Below are 17745 nucleotides of genomic sequence, written 5' to 3'. Positions count from 1 at the left end.
AGCAGTGGCCAAGGGACTGGAAAAGGTCAGTTTTCATTCCAATCCCAAAGAAAGGCAATGCCAAAGAATGCTCAAACTACCATACAATTGCACTCATCTCACACGCTAGTAAAGTAATGCTCAAAATTCTCCAAGCCAGGCTTCAACAGTATGTGAACCGTGAACTTCCAGATGTTCAAGCTGGATTTAAAAAAGACAGAGGAACCAGAGATCAAACTGCCAACATCCGTTGGATCATCAAAAAAGCAAGAGAGTTCTAGAAAAAACATCTGCTTTACTGACTATGCCAAAGCCTTTGACTGTGTGGATTACAATAAACTGTGGAAAATTCTGAAGGAGATTGGAATACCAGACCACCTGACCTGCCTCCTGAGAAATCTGTATGCAGGTCAAGAAGTAACAGAACCGGACATGAAACAACAGACTGGTTCCAAATAGGGAAAGGAATACGTCAAGGCTGTATATTGTCACCCTGCTTATTTAACTTATATGCAGAGTACATCATGAGAAATGCTGGGCTGGGTGAAGCACAATCTGGAATCAAGATTTCCAGGAGCAATATCAATAACCTTGATGTGCAGATGACACCACCCTTATGTCAGAAAGCGAAGAAGAGCTAAAGAGCCTCTTGATGAAAGTGAAAGAGGAGAGTGAAAAATTTGGCTTAAAGCTCAACATTCAGAAAACTAAGATCATAACATCCAGTCCCATCAACTCATGGCAAATAGATGGGGAAACAATGGAAACAGTGACAGACTTTACTTTTTGGGGTTCCAAAATCACTGCAGATGGTGATTACAGCCATGAAATTAAAAAATGCTTACTCCTTGGAAGGAAAGTTATGACCAACCTAGATAGCATATTAAAAAGCAGAGACATTACTTTGTCAACAAAGGTCCCTCTAGTCAAGGCTATGGTTTTTCCAGTAGTCATGTATGGATGTGAGCTGCTGCTGCTGCTAAGTCGCATCAGTCGTGTCTGACTCTGTGTGACCCCATAGACAGCAGTCTACCAGGCTCCGCTGTCTCTGGGATTCTCCAGGCAAGAACACTGAAGTGGGTTGCCATTTCCTTCTCTGATGTGGATGTGAGAGTTGGACTCTAAAGAAAGCTGAGCGCAGAACAATTGATGTTTTTGAACTGTAGAGTTGGAGAAGACTCTTGAGAGTCCCTTGGACTGCACGGAGATCCAGCCAGTCCATCCTAAAGGGAATCAGTCCTGAGTATTCATTGAAAGGACTGATGCTGAAGCTGAAACTCCAATACTTTGGCCACCTGATATGAAGAACTGACTCACTGTAAGAGACCCTGATGTTGGGAAAGATTGAAGGTGGGAGGAGGAGGGGATGACAGAGGATGAGATGGTGGGATGGCATCACCGACTCTATGGACATGAGTTTGAGTAAGCTCCAGAAGCTGGTGATGGACAAGGAAGCCTGGCATGCTGCAGTTGATGGGTTGCAGAGTCAGACATGACTGAGCAACTGAACTGAACTGAGGCCCTTGATTAAAAACACCACAAAACAGATTGTACTGTCTATCCCAGGAGTTCTTTTTTGTGGTCACTGTTATTAAATAAAGGAACCAAGGGGTTCTCTAAAGTGATGCAGTTGAAAAAGCACTGGAGAGAAGCTCCACGTATCCAGGCTCTAGATCACAGTTTCATGAGTTTGGGTATGTTCCCCTACCCCCGAATACCCTCAAGCATTGATTTTCTTGCATATAAAATGAGTTACAATCCTTTCTGGTAATACTATGCACTGACTTGTGAAGCCGTGGATTCTGCCAAGAGGTCTGGGAAGAGATGCCTCAGCTCCAAGCTCAGTACTCACCTACATTCCCATCCCCAGTTCTTCAACCTGAGCATCATGGATCTCCAACCAAGAAACCATGGGATGCGGTCTTCTGTGCTCTTAAAAAAAGTACTTCTTCAAAAATGGAGTCTCATTGGTTCTTTCAGGTATGGGTCAGTCATTCTTGTAAAAAGTTTAGAGGTAAAATCTCAGACTAAGCTGAAGTGGAAAGAAGATAATCTAATTAGGGGCTACCCAGGTGGGGCAGTGGTAAAGAACCCACCTGCCAATGCAGGAGATGCCAGAGATGATCCCTGGGTTGGAAAAATCCCCTGGAGTAGGAAGTGGCAAACCGCTACAGTATTCTTTTGTGTGTGTGTATGTGCACTTTAAAACAACCCTTGATTATGCTCATGGATTCAGTGGGTAGGCTTTTAGAATGGGCTTAATGGGTTGGCTTGTTTATGTTCCACTCTCTTTGGTGCCTTATCTGGGGAGACTGGCATCTTGAAGAAGGGGGCTACTTGATAACTTGGGGTGGGATCATCCAAAGGCATGTTCACTCAACATACTTGAGGGGTGATGCTGGCTTTTGACCCAGACTTCCCTAGGCTGTTGACTGGTACAGGCGCACCTCCACATGGCGTGTCCTAGTGGTGTCTTCACATGACTACTTCAGGCTTTCTTCTAGAACATCACAGAGTATCACTTCCACTGCCCGCTCCAGTGTTTTTGCCTGGGAAAGCTCCCTAGGAACTGAAGCAGAAAGAAGATAATCTAATTACCTAACTATATAATACATAGAAATTCTAATTTATGTTTTTCCTTGAAGTGGTATTTCTTCAAATTATTGATTTTAATTGGAATGATACATCAAGTATGAATTCCTTTATCAGCTCTCTAAAATTAGCACATAACTTTCTTGTAACATTTTGCAGCCTATGTTCCTCCTTGAACCAGAGAGTAACAAAGAAGAAATGTATATCAGACACTGTGCAGTTTCCTCAATAGAAAGTGGACATAGGAAAGTAATTACAGATATACATTGGCTGCCTGACACATTTGAGGTGAGTCTTGATGGCTTCGAACTTTTCTCCTGCTGACTTGTAGATTTTTGGAAAATTTTATTCAAAGAGGATGTTTCAAGTAAACAATTTATCAGCATTTAAATTGTGAATTACCAGGAACTAAACATCATACACTGTGTCACTGTTGACAAACCAAGATCTGACTTGGGAATGAGAGAAGAAGGCCAGGGTTTCAACTTCCATGGTTTATAAGCCACTAAAAAACATAGGTAGTGTCAACACTGATATAATACAATAGTGGAGAAAATGAAGGTTGTAAAAATAGAAATAAATATTTTACACCTTCGTGAATTTGAATTTTATGATTTCAGCTGTTTAGAGCAGACAACTCTGAAGATCTGTGACGTGATAATGTGTCATTTTGCAAGGTGGTCTTGAATTGAGTGCATCCTGAGGCTGCTGGGTGAAAACTCTCGACACTTGTGCCGTGAGTGAGCCCGGCTGACTGCCCAGCATTTGTGCCGCAGTTTCACTTTGTAGTTCTGTGCTTTACCTGCAAAGTCTGGTGTTTGTGAATTTGAAATCTAATAAACCTCCCAAATGTTTCCCTCAAGGAACTAGGGGTCTACTATGTACTTTGAAAAACTAAAAGATAAGAATATTGAAGAATATTCTAAAAACTTAGAGTTAAGAAGGGTGATTAGCCCTTCAGGGTATTCAAGTGGATTATGCAAAAATACAATTACTTTTGAAAGTTCTAATGAGCCAAAATAAATACCATGAATTAGAATATCATAATCCTGGATTCTACAGTTTTCTAAGCTAAATAATATTGAAAGAAATTTAAAATATGCACATGTAAATTTTTAAATTAAAAAATAAAGAACAAGTAGCAAAATGAAGAAAAACATTTGCCCCAAATATGGTAAATACAAATTTTCCAGTAAATAAGCTAAAGACATATACTGAAAAACATTTAGCAGATAAACAGGAAAATCATTCAGACTTTCTAATAATCAAATAAATTAATCATAAAGCAAAAATAATGTATTATTTTGGACCTATTTAATTCTTATGTGAGACTTTCAAGTATTATCTTGTGTTAGAAAGGATGAAATGGTGAAATCAATAAACTCTAACATTACTGGTTCCAACATAAAAGTTTTCGAATACAATTAGCCAATGTAGTTCTTAAATCATTCACATTTTCAAAGTTTTTGACCATTAATACAAAATTTGGGAAATTTATACAAGAAATAATCCAATTTGTGTCCTAAGATACACAGTCACATGCATATCTTGACAAATCATGTCAAAGTGTATCCATGAAAAAGATTGGAAAAGGATATAAGGTAGAACTATATTTGATTTTAAAAACTTCTATTTCCCAAACTTTCATAATATGATTTTTTTTTTCCAATCATTAACGCATAAAGCGCCCGAGTAAGTGCAAGTCTGGAGTCTTGAGCTTCCTATAAGAGGGAAGCCTTATTGCTAAATCACTTCAGTCTTGTCCGACTCTATGCAACTCCATAGACGGCAGCCCACCAGGCTCCCCCAAACCTGGGATTCTCCAGGCAAGAACACTGGAGTGGGTTGCTATTTCCTTCTCCAATGCATGAAAGTGAAAAGTGAAAGTGAAGTTGCTCAGTCGTGTCCGACTCTTAGCAACCCAAGGGACTGCAGCCCACCAGGCTCCTCCGTCCATGGGATTTTCCAGGCAAGAGTACTGGAGTGGGGTGCCATTGCCTTCTCCGGGAAGTCTTATTAGAGGGAAAGGAAACATGGGTTCCTGATTTTCAATCACAGTGGAAGGTAACAGCTGTAACTGAAGCTGACTGGGCTCAGGCCACAGCAGAGTCAGCCAGGTTTCCAGGGTCCTCGCTCCTGTGATGCCAACAGGTCTTACCACTGCAGCACCTGTATTTCTTCTCCCACCCCTACTTTTACTCTTTATTTGCTGCTAGAACCCTCCACCTTTGCCGTTTTGCTCATCAGTTCTATTGGGTAGGTAGGGTATTGGGAAAAGTCATTTTTCCTGTTGACTTAGTAGCGCTGTCATAGGTTGCCACAAAAAATCTTTCACCTCCTTTGAGAGGTGGCTGCTTGGAAACGTGGACCTTCGGGACTCTAAGGAGCCACTAACCCTCCTTGGACTCCTCTGTGTGCCAGCAGAGTTGTGCCACTAGATTACTGAAAGAATGTAGGTGCCCAGCATTCACTGCATGCTGTGTCTAATTTAACACCAAGCCTCTTATCTATTGATCTTACCTGCTTAACAATCTCATAAAAGCACCTATGTTTAGCTCCATAATTAACAGTGAAAAACAGAATGCGTTTCTGTTTTTCTATTACATTTTGCATTTCTAATGCATTTCTAATAATAATAGTAATGAGGTTATAGCACATCATCTATATATTAAAAACCAGAATGGTTTATGACTACATAGGTAAGTTTTAAAAGTGCAGTAACTGAAAAATCTTAGGATAGAAATTTATGTTCATACTAATTAAAACTAATTTTAAAATGTAAAAATGTTTCTGTGAAAAAGGACTGCAAAAGATGTATGTCAGAATAATATTTGATTTCAAAACCTTCCAGTTTCCAAATTCTGTATTTGTTTTATGTTCTTTTAAAAAATGTTAAAGAAGAAAAAATTTTAACGTAAAGAGCTTTGAGAAAAAAGTCATCACTGTTCTAGGTACACAGAACTTATTTCTAGCATTTTTAAAAATAGATTAACAGATTGGGAAATGTCTTTGAAAATCGAAGTGGAATATCCTGTCAACTTGTCACTTGTTCAGCAGACTGGTATGTCTTATTTTAATCATTACCTATTTGTTTTCAAACAATATATTTTTTATCTGATGCTTATAAGATTGTTGTGCTCTTCTGTTCCTTAAATAATCTTTGTTGCAGCAATTAAGCCTAATTAACTAGAGGACAGAATTTTACATTGTTGCTGGTTTTAAAAAAATCTTCTTTTGGATATGGATATATTGTAAAAAGAAGAATGAACTAAATTTCATGGTTGGTAATATTGTATAAACATCCATAATTATCCTGGTTCTTCATAGTCCCATATTTGTAATTTTGCAATGTTTGTTTTTTTTTTTTTGCAATGTTTGTTTATATTCAATTTTATCTCACAATTATGAAGATGACAACATAATTGGGAAAGTTTCTTTTAGAAGGTGGAAGAGCCTTGCATCTTTTATTGTATATTTATTACAAGTGTTTTTATAAATAATTCAATAACTATGTTGAAGAATGTTTATTTTTAAAACTTGTATCCCTCAATTTATAGAACTGAAAATTCATAGTGAAGTAGGACATATGAATGGGAATAGTATTATCTACATCCAGATACCAGCAAAACTTTACAATTCCAAATAGCTTTGACTCCCGTGGAAATCACGACACCTTCAGCTTTAGGCACTGACTGCAGCAGAAGCCGGAGAAGGCAATGGCACCCACTCCAGTGCTCTTGCCTGGATAATCCCGTGGACGGAGGAGCCTGGTGGGCTGCAGTCCATGGGGTCGCTAAGGGTCAAACACGACTGAGTGACTTCACTTTCACTTTTCACTTTCATGCATTGGAGAAGGAAATGGCCACCCACTCCACTGTTCTTGCCTGGAGAATCCCAGGGACGGGGGAGCCTGGTGGGCTGCCGTCTATGGGGTCGCACAGAGTCGGACACGACTGAAGTGACTTAGCAGCAGCAGCAGCAGCAGCAGCTGTGGAATAGCAGATGAAGGCATAAATAACTTTAATTAATTAATCCTTTGGGCATGTATTGGGTAAGGTTCTGTGATTACAAGCAACAGAAATTGACTATAGTTACCTTAAGTGGACAAAATTAATTTATTGGAAGCTTATGCCAATACTGTAATACATGCTTTAGCAGGTTAACTCTTATTATATTGTCAATAACCCTGAAAAAATACTTACGGGTTGAGGAAATGAGGCTTTGAAGGCAAATACATCATCTATCTGTAGCTCACTATGTATATAGTGAATAGCCAGAATGAATGGCCAGCCTCTTCCATCTGACGGGATCGGTCCAACCATTGTATCACTGTTCAAGATTCAGAGAAGAGATAAACCCAGAAATAAACCCATACATCTGTGGTTAACTGATTTTCAACAAGGGTACCAAGGCAATTTAGTGGAGAAAAATAGTGTTCAACAATGGTGCTAGGACAAATAGGTATTCACCTACAAAAGAATTACCTCACACTCTATACAAAATTAATTGAAAATGAAATAAAGAGCTAAATGTACGAGTTAAAACTGAAAATATGGGCACACATAAATATAAGTGTTTATGGCCTTGGATTAGGTAATGATTTCCTAGATATTACACCAACAAAGGAAAAGCAAATCAGAATCACTTTTGATTAGATACCACTTCACACACATTAGGTAGCCAAAATAAAAAAGACCAAAAAATAGTAAGTGTTGTTGAGAATGTAGAGAAATTGGGATCTTCAAGACAAAAGAAATAATACATTTGGTGAAGATGTAGAGAAATTGGAATTCTCAAAAATGATTCAGTTGTTTTGGAAAACAATCTTAACAGTTCCTCAAAAGATTAAACATAGGTGCAACCATGTAACCCAGCAATTCAAGTCCTTAATATATATCCAGGAGAGATGAAAACGTACACCCACACAAAACTTATCAACAAATGTTCATAGCAGGATTATTCATAATAGCCAAAAGGGGAAGTAACCCAGGTTCATTTATTCATTCATCAGTCCATCAAATGATGAAGGGGTAAATAAAGTGTAGGATAGTCCATACAATGAAATATTATTTGACAATAAAAAGGAATGATGTACTGATATATACTACAACATGAATGACCTTCAAAAACATGCTAAGTGAAAGAAGTCAGTCACAAAAGACTACATATTGTATGATTCCATTTATATGAAATGTCCAAAATAGACAAATTTGTAGAGACAGTGAGTAGATTAGTGGTTGCTCAGGGCTGGTGGGAGGGACTGAAGGAAATGGGGAATGACGGGTAAACTGTACACAAATTCGGGGGAGAGGTGATATGAAATCTTCTAAAATTGATTTTGGTAATGGTTTGCACAATTCAATGAATGTATTAAAAACTACTTAATTCTGTACTTTAAGTGAAAGAAAGTGAAGTGAAAGTATTAGTCACTCAGTTGTGTCCAATTCCTTGCCACCCTGGATTCTCCAGCCAAGAATACTAGAGTGGGTTGCCATTCACTTCTCCAGGGGATCTTCCCCACCCAGGGATCAAACCCACATCTCTTGCATTATAGGCAGATTCTTTACCACTGAGCCATCAGGGACGCACTTTAAGTATACCCTAAGTGGGTGAATTTTGTGGCATATGAGTTGTATTTCAATAAAGTTCTTAAGTTTTTCCAAAAAAGATTGTATCACAAAAGATTGTCAGTTGCCAAATTCAATTGCCATGTATGATAATATTAGTCTCAATACTAGCAAAATCATTAAATAATCCTATAAACTTTATAATTCTCTAAAATATGAAATACATAATGAATGCATATATTATAATAAATGGGACTATAATAAAATAGTCCCATTTCATTAAAATCTTAATTTTGGAGATATCAAATATACCATAATCACAATGTTAATGTATAGCAGCGAGAATGGTAGTCTTGAGGTTATACCTTTTCCTTGTACTTAGTTAAAAAATAAACTGTAAACTTTTTTTAAAGCACAATATGCTTTTGGGATATCAGACCACAGAAAGCTGTAACCCCTCAACCACAGGCAGAGAAAAAGAAAGAAGAAAGTATTGAAATTCCTTTTGATATACCATCTACTTTTTTGCATCTAGATCTCAGCTGGAAACCTCTCTCAAAGGTAAGTAACATGGGATTTAGTCCATTTTATTTGCTTATATACACTATATAGTTTATATGCATAGATATACATATATTTATACATATATTTATATTTATACATATAACACACTTTAAAAGTAGAGCAGCTCAGATTAACACAGGACATTACAACTCATGTATTCATTCAACCAATAAATTCTTTCATTGAGAGGTATTATAATGTCTGTCTAGTCAAGACAGAAATCACAGATAAATATTTGTTCATGTATAAACAAGCAACAACTTACCAATGTTTTTAAACAATTACTCATTATTACATAGCAGTTGCTTAAAAATTAGTGAGCTCTTAGGTTAGCCCAGAAAAGCTTATTTTAGCCATCTTATAGTCAAAATTCTACATGTTTTACCCATCAACAGTAGAATTGTATCACAACACCTATGACCAAATAAAACTGATGGTAGCTGAAAGAAGAATTATTTGTAGTTGTCTTCAATGGCAGAACTTGAAGAAAAGTAATTTTAATTTAAGAAAAGTCGGGCCGTGAATGAGATGTATGTGAGAAGTATGAAGAAACTTCTGACATTGAAGGCTTTTTTTCTTTGAAATGTCTAATTCTATTTCCAAATTTAATATTTTTATTTTCCTTTGATTTCATGCATTTGTTCCCAGTGGAAGGGAAAGCACAGAGGGGTGAGAATATTCATGAAGTAACTAGGATTAGAAATTAGAGGATTAGAAATTTTCTGGGCAGAATTTATAGAGCTGTAGATAGTTTTAAAAGGCACAAGTAAACAAAATTCACCTGAGACTAGTTGTATAGCATGTGGACAAAATTTCTAATGGAGAAAAGTGGGGAGGGAGCCATAAGGGGAAAACGTTGTGTGTGACGGTTTCCCATTCTGGAGCAGACCCGGGCCACTGCCGGAACTCAAGGGCTTGTATGTCCCTGAAGGGACTTGACAGTTCCAGTGAGGTGCAAGGTCCCTGCACAACTGTTCAGAGCTTTCTTTAACTGAAAGATTTAGGGAACAGGGAAACAGGCTATTATTTTATATTAAAACCAACAATAAGATATTATGAAATAGAAGACAAAACAGTTTGAGAAATTTAACAACATATGAGACTTTGGGATTTGGAAATGAGCCCCCAGACAAGCTCCCCTCAGTAGCCTGGTCTTAGAAACTGTGGTTTGGGTGCTTTCTGTGGGGAAAAGCAACCAAACTCTGAGGAAGAATGGAGAAGGAAGAGAGGGAAGTAGGGACATAGCCATGTGGGGACAGAGGGAAAGGCAAGAATAAATCAGCCATGGACAGTTTAAGGACAGTTTAAAGATATATATATATATAAGAGGGAAAGGCAAGAATAAATCAGCCACGGACAGTTTAAGGTAATAATCATTCCTATATGTTCTCTCAAAAGATAAGGCTGTCTAAAGGCGAAACAACTTTAGACCACTGCCCAACCAAGCTAAGCCTGAGTGAAGACAATCTCCTTTACAAAGCACAAGGTAACTGCCTTTGCTTATTAAAAAGGCATTTAATAAGGTTCCAGAGTTAGTAGTTTCTTATGTTTAAGGTGACTACTTGCTGGGATAGTCTAATTTGTAAAAAAAAAAAAAAAAAAAAAAAATACAGAAAAGCCAGCCCTCCAGTATGGAATTTTACAATGGCTGTGATAGTTACAGCAAGCACATTAAAACTGCCTGTATACACCAAAAGACTTGGCAGAGCTCAGTTCAGCTCAGTTTCATAGTTATTGAGCACATTCATATATTTTTGAAAGCTCATTATACTAAAAAATTTAATGAAGATCACTTAATGAATATGTATGTGCTCAAAGAATAATTCTACAGAATGGAATGCATCTCAAGTCCAGCAAACTAAATTATGAAGTACTCAAAAACAAACTACCATTCTCAATCAGAATAGAAAAAATTAGTGTTTATACAGCACCATAATAAAACTGAGTAAAGAAAGAATAATCGATTTTTAAATATATCTCAACCTGTATGCCCTTTTGGAAGTAATTGAAGGGTGTGCTTGTAAGCTGTCAAAACTTAAAGGTATGGATTAATATCCCACCTGTAGAGCAATGCATAATGAAAGTATACTGGAATCACTAGCATCTGAAGTATTTTCCAAACATTTGCCTTATCAAAAGGATTTACGTGTATAAATTGTTCAGTGTTAAGTAATAAGACACATAAGACAAACATATCAAATAACTAATATCAAGCTTGGGCAAAATTCACCTTGAAGGTGTATTTTTCATAGAAACAACCCAATACCTCATGCTGAAAAGAAAAAAATGGGATCACATAATTTTTAGAGACATTTTCAAAGCAATATTAACACATTGCATGTGTTTTATGTATTCGGGCCTCCTTCATTCCAGAGGGTGAGTAAGGAGAGCTCCGTTCTCCAGCTCCTCTTTGTATTCCATTATTGGTTTCCATGTATTGAACTCCAGCCGTGGGTCAGGTACTGTGCTAATATTGCACATGCTTTTATTCATTTAACAGATATTTATGAAGTGTTTATTTTATGCTAGGCCCTGGGAGTGCAATGGTGAGTAAAATAGACACTAGTAATCAGAACAGTCCTACAAGCTGGGAATTATCATTATCAATGTAAAATTAAGGAAACCAAGACTGTAACTTGTAAAAAGTTATCGATGTCCTAGTCTTATTTTTTTAACCTAATGAAAAAAAGATGATCATCAGGGTATTAGTTCTTTTATCCAGTTTATAGTAAGGGTATGATTATGGCCTTTAAAGTGGGGGCTTTTTTTCCTTTTAACCACTTTATTGAGGTATAGTCAACATACAATAAAATGCACATGTTAAAATGTTCAATCTGATATATTCTGATATATTAAAAACCCGTGAAACCATCATTGTAATCAAGATAACAAGCTTATCCATCACTTCCAAAAGTTAACTCCTGTAGGGACTCTTTGCAATCCCTTCCTCCAGGACCTTCTCCCACCTCCACTCCCAAGCCACCACCGATCCGCTTTATGTCACTAAGAGTTTGCATTTTCTAGAGTTTTATGTAAATCACACAGTTATACTTTTCGGGTCTGTCTTCTTACAATCAGCTCATTATTTGGGGATTCATCCATGTTGTTGTGCATATCAGTAGTTTATTCCTTTTTATTCCAGAGTAGTATTTCATTGCGTGGATATACCACAGATGTTTATTCATTCCACTGTTGATGGGCATTTGGCTTGTTTTCAGCTAGGACATAAATAAAGCTTCTGTGAATGTTCATATACAAGTCTTTGTATGGACATATGCTTTCATTTGTCTTGGGTAAATATCTAGGAAAGGACTGATTAGATCATATGGCAGATGTATGTTTAATTTTTAAACAAACCACCAGTGTTTTCCAAAGTACTTGTACCCTTTTACATTTCCCCCTGGCAGTATATGAGAGTTTCCTGTTCTCCTACATCCTCACAAACAGTTGGTGTGATTGGTCCTTTTAATTTAATCATTCTGAAATATGATGTGTGTGTGTTCTTTGCCAACTCAGTTGTGTCCAACTCTTTGCAACCCCATGGTCTGTAGCCCGCTAGGCTCCTCTGCCCATGGAATTTTCCAGGCAAGAATACTAAAATATGTTATTGATTTCTTAGTCTTTATCTTAAAGATGTTGACCATATTTTCATGTATTTATTTGCCACCTGTATACCTTCTCTGGGGAAGTATCCAAACCTTTTGTCAATTTTTCAGTTGTATTGTTTGATTTCCTATTATTGAGCCTTATGAGTTCCTAATATAATCTGCATACTAGTCCTTTATCAAATACATGATTTGCAAATATTTTCTCCCAGCCTGTGATTTATATTCTAATAAATTGTTGTTATTCTCCTAACATTTCCTTTAAAAAGCAGCTTTTAATTTTAATAAAGCTAATTTATACTCCTTCTTGACCCAAAGCAGAGGTCTTTCTAAAGTGTACTTTTTAAAATGCATTATGAGATATGACTACTTACTTTAAAAAAAAAACAGATGAATTGTAACTTTAACATTCAAGTGAGTATAATTTCTATTGATCCTTCATTTCTTTACATTAGACTCTTAGCCCATCTCTTTCTGAAGATTGCCTAAATATGTTATCATCTCAGGAGACAGAAACCTTTTTTTCCTTAGAGAACAGCATATTTCATTTTAGTGTAGGCACAGCTAACAATAGGGAATGGGCACATAAAGCTCAATGTGGTAGGTAACAGCATTATTTAGAAATACTGTCATCCTTCAACTCTTAAAGGATAATTTTCTCATTGTTATTATCTTCATATCTGTGTCTATTCAAAACATTTATTAACTTCCTATAAAGTGCCAGTGTCCGAGGATATATCTGTGCATAGACAAGTCCCTACTTTCAAGGAACTTACATTCTGGTGGGACATACACTAAAATAAATGACAAATACATATCTACATCTGCTTAAGGAAGGGCCTATATAAAATAAAACTTGAATCATGCCCCAAATGCCATCAAACAGGAGCTTCATCAAATGAATGTTCTCTTTCCAGACAAAATCATTTTGTTGAGATTTTTTTGGTTGAGTCACTAAGTTGTGTCCGACTCATGATCCCATGAACTGCAGCCCACCAGGCTCTTCTATCCTTGGGATTTTCCAGGCAAGAATACTGGAGTGGGTTGCCATTTCCTTTTCCAGGGGATCTTCCTGACCCAGGGATCAGACCCAGGTCTCCTGTGTTGTAGGCAGACTCTTCACCGACTGAACCACCAGGGAAGCCCAAAGTCACTCAGTCATGTTTGACTCTCAAATACCATAGTTAGATCTCCAACTCCTGATAGCTGACCAGCGACAGGAGGCAGAACACGGCCATAGTAATGCCTTTAGAGATAAGAGGCATGTGTTAGAAAGATCCAGGGGATCACCAAGTTAAGTCTTTCACTTGATCCCCTGGATCTTTCTAACATATACTTATGGCCCTTGGGGATTTCTTAGAAAAAGGCATATTTGACTAAATCAGCTCAGAAAGGAGATATGGACATATGTTTTTAATTCTCACCTGAGACTATAGTTGGCCATGTCCTCTTACCTGTATTAAGTTGATATGTTAACAGAACCATAAATCAGAAAAAGACTTAACTTCCACTTGGTGATCCCCTGGATCTTTCTAACATATGCCTCTTATCTCTAAAGCTATGCCCATGTCCTGCCTCCTGTCGCCGGTCACCTTTCAGGAGTTGGAGACCTAACTATGGTATTTTGAGATCTTCCTTGCACACACTGCCATCTATCCACCTACTCTGGCCAGATTTGGACCTGTTGACTAGAACACACTCATAGGCTTCTCTATCACATTTTGCTTGTTATGATAGGTTCACTGACCAGGAATCACAGGTTCACGCTGTTCTATCATCACTTTCCTGAGTACTCCTTCAGTTTGTGTCTGGTACTCTGTTGCCATCTGGTGGCCACAGGCCTGCCATGTTAGAGCCATTAAAGTCAGTGCTCTTCTAAATAGTAACTTTTTGGTAAGGTTTTTTAATTTTTGCAATCAGTCTGAATCTCCTTTCTTTTTTTTTTTTTTTTTTTTGTTTACAAAGCAAGAGACTTTATTGGGAAAGGGTGCCTGGGTGGAGAGCAGTGGGGTAAGGGAACAAAAGGGAGGGGATATATATACACCTATGGCTGATTCATGTTGAGATTTGACAGAAAACAACAAATGAATCTCCTTTCTTAAAAAAGAATTCTTTCTATATTTCTTAAAACTTCTCTTGCTATTGTGAATGGGGATTTTTTTTTAAATTATAATTTTGAATGTATATTAAGTATAAGACAATGCTGATTTCAAAGCAACTAACTTGCCTAAATCTTTTAGTTTATCTAGAGATTCTCTTGAATTTTCTTTGAAAGCAACTCTGTGAATCTTATTCCATTTGTCCTTTCTATCCATTTCTTTCATGGTAAATTTTTTCTAGTGTTCTTTTAACAAATAGTGATCTTAAGAGAGATATTTTCAGGAGCCAATTTTATGAGCCCAATTGTTGTTACCTCCTCTTATCAATAAAAGCACTAAAGTCCTTCATGGTGATGACAATTCCTCATGATACCAAAAGCTTCACAGGACTAGTAGAAACCTTCTGGAAAAATATGTGCTTAACTGCATATATTCCCTTTTCACCAAAATTACATATATAGTCATCTTTCCCCCCTGCTTCTTTGGGAGTAATTTTTCAGAGCTTTTTGAGGTGCTGTCTTTATATTCTTATAAGCAATAGGATGTGGATTTTTGAGGCTGGGTTTAAATCCAAAAGCCACAATTTATTATTTGAACAGATCTCTCTGTGCCTTTTTCCCCCCATGTGTTTGAAAGGAGAGAGATGAAAATAAGGGGAGTAAATAATAGCAGTAACTACCTCCTAGAGTGCTATGAAGATAAAATGAGCTAATACATGTAAGCTGTATGAACTGCCTATCACCAACTTACAGTCAGCATTAGCTACCATCTGTGAGACCTTGGGCAAGCTACTTAATCTCTCTGACCCTCAGTTTACTCACCCTTGAAGGAGGATTAACACTTCAACACCTTGGGTGTTATTGTGAGAATGGAATGATATGGTTTAGTGCACACAGCTTAGTGTCTGGTATGTAGTCAGCACTCAGTAAATGTTAGCAACTATTAGCAACTGCTGATGGAAAATTCATGACCTGTGTGGATGATGTTGAGTTCAGTACATATCCAAGTTATTCCAGGCAAGTCTGAATAAATGCAGCTGATGATAACATTTTCCTCAGGCCTCATCCTCTTTGACCATCACACCAAACACTATTGACTAAGCCCGTCTTCTTGGAGCTCCCAGCTTGGATTCTGAGATTTTCCTGATCCCTCTTTAGTTTCCCTCCTCTGATCTTTCTCCTGGCTCCATCTCACCTGGCTGCCCTCCCATCAGGAATTTACCTCAGGCTCTAACTTCAGCTGTGTGTTTCCCCTGTTGCACACTCCCCCTTTGATAACATGGTGTACTCCCCACCTGTGCTGAGAACCCTTAAATCCTGTCTCTCACTGTCTCTTTGTACTGAGCCCACCCTACCGATACAGCATCAGTGCATCTGGAATAGAGCTTGTCACACGAGTCATCCCTGCCTCTCTCCTCAGGCCCCATGCCCAGTCTCTCACAGGATAACTAAATCTGTCCACAATGCCTTTTCCTTTTCACACATTTACCTTGCCTTTGCATTATCAGCAGTGACCCTTGGATGAGGCACTTGGTCCCCTTGTTAGATCAGGGGAGCACTCCCTCAGGAAACATTTATTTTTTTGAGGGTATTAAATCTTTTATTGATTACACATGATAATGGATGATACACAAGCTTCATTCCCGTCTATAACTTTAACTGGTACCATAATTCAATTTAGATATATTGCATAGGATTTGCCAACAATCATTAATAACAACAACAAAAAAAAACCTCCATGACTTTGCATGGGTGACCCTTTAAATGGTGAACTCCAGGTCACAACACAGTAACTGTCAGTTCAACTACACCAAGGTTCTGAAGACAACAGCTTCTCCACCAAAGCAGGTTGTAAGTAAATTTCAAATGGAACCTGGCATCACCCTGAAGGAATTCTAACTTCACACGGTAGTTTACCAAAATGGCATCAGAGTAGACTAACTTTACACAGCACATTAAAAAAAAAAAAAAAAAAAAAAAACGACATTTAATTCAGCATCATGATCAGACTATTACATTTAGCAATCAACAGCATGGGTGCAAAAACAAAATACATTAAAAGCCTTTGTTGGAATGCTTTACACTTTCCACAGAACAGAAACTAAAATAACCTGCTATACAATTAGTCACAAGTACAGTCTTCGAGTTTTTTGCCCATACACATGAGTATTGTCTAAAGCATGTCTTCTTCGTAGCAGCTAGGCCCTGCCACCACTGTGCTTGGCTGAGTTCACAAATCTCTTGCAACCTGTAGCTTCCCTGTCACCTCTCTGGCTCTCGTCTCCTGCTGAGCTTTGTTTCCTGGCAGTAATTAAAACCTTCTGCCCCTGCCATAGCGACTGCTGCTGCTGGAACCGCCATAGCCACCTTGGTTTCGTGGTTTAGCAAAGTATTGGCCTCCACCACCATAGGGGCCAGAACTTCTGCCTCAGAAGTTTCCTCCTTTCATGGGTCCAAACTTTGGAGATTGATTGTTGTAACTACCAAAATCATTGTAGCTTCCACCACCTCCAAAACTGCTTCCATCATTACCAAATCCATTATAACCATCCCCACTGCCACCATATCCGCCACCACCACGGCTGCCACCAAAGCCACCTCGACCACTGCAGTTTCCTCCACGACCAAAGTTGTCACTCCCACCCAACCCACCTCCACGACCGCCACCAAATATTCCAGAACCACTTCGACCTCTCTGGCTGGATGAAGCTCTAGCCATCTCTTGCTTAGACAGGGCTTTTCTCACTTCACAGTTGTGACCATTCACTGTGTGGTATTTCTGAATGACAATCTTGTCTACGGAGTCGTGGTCATCAAAGGTTACAAAAGCAACGCCTCTCTTTTTGCCACTGCCTTGGTCAGTCACGATTTCAGTCACTTCAATTTCCCATACTGTTCAAAATAATCTCTCAGGTGATGTTCTTCAGTGTCTTCTTTAATGCCACCAACAAAAACCTTTTTCACAGGTAAGTGGGCACCAGGTCTTTGAGAATGCTGTCTTAGGAAGGCCCTCTTTGGTTCCACAACTCTTCCATCCACCTTATGTGGCCTTCCATTCACCTCCTCCACCGTGGCGTATGTGACAAACCTGAAGCCTCTGGAGCGCTTGGTGTTTGGATCCCTCATTACCACATAGTCTGTGAGCGTTCCCCATTGCTCAAAATGGCTCCTCAGGCCCTCGTCAGTTGTTTCGAAGCTCAATCCTCTGATGAAGAGCTTCCACAGCTGTTTCGGCTCTTTGGGAGACTCTGATTTAGACAGTGGAGGGGGGAAAGACTTCAATAATGCTTTCTTGGCAGCATCCATGGGCAGAAAGGAGTAACCTAACGAACGTATCTCA

General features: G+C 38.3%; 1 protein-coding gene and 1 pseudogene across 1 annotated transcript in view; one reads left to right on the top strand and one right to left on the bottom strand.

Annotated features, from left to right (window-relative positions):
- DNAI3 (dynein axonemal intermediate chain 3) overlaps positions 1-17745 on the top strand; it is an 80228-nt gene that overhangs the window by 36427 nt on the left and 26056 nt on the right. The window contains exons 13-16 of the mRNA XM_043460798.1: positions 2731-2859; positions 5559-5632; positions 8552-8699; positions 10101-10188. Coding sequence (XP_043316733.1) covers positions 2731-2859; positions 5559-5632; positions 8552-8699; positions 10101-10188 — 439 coding nt within the window. The remainder of the gene's footprint in view (positions 1-2730; positions 2860-5558; positions 5633-8551; positions 8700-10100; positions 10189-17745) is intronic.
- Positions 16717-17711, bottom strand: LOC122437361 (annotated as a pseudogene).

The sequence above is a fragment of the Cervus canadensis genome, chromosome 2 (assembly GCF_019320065.1).
Source record: "Cervus canadensis isolate Bull #8, Minnesota chromosome 2, ASM1932006v1, whole genome shotgun sequence".
Taxonomy (NCBI): Eukaryota; Metazoa; Chordata; class Mammalia; order Artiodactyla; family Cervidae; genus Cervus; species Cervus canadensis.
The sequence above is the reverse complement of the archived record's forward strand: the minus strand, read 5'-3'. Positions and strand labels throughout refer to the sequence as shown.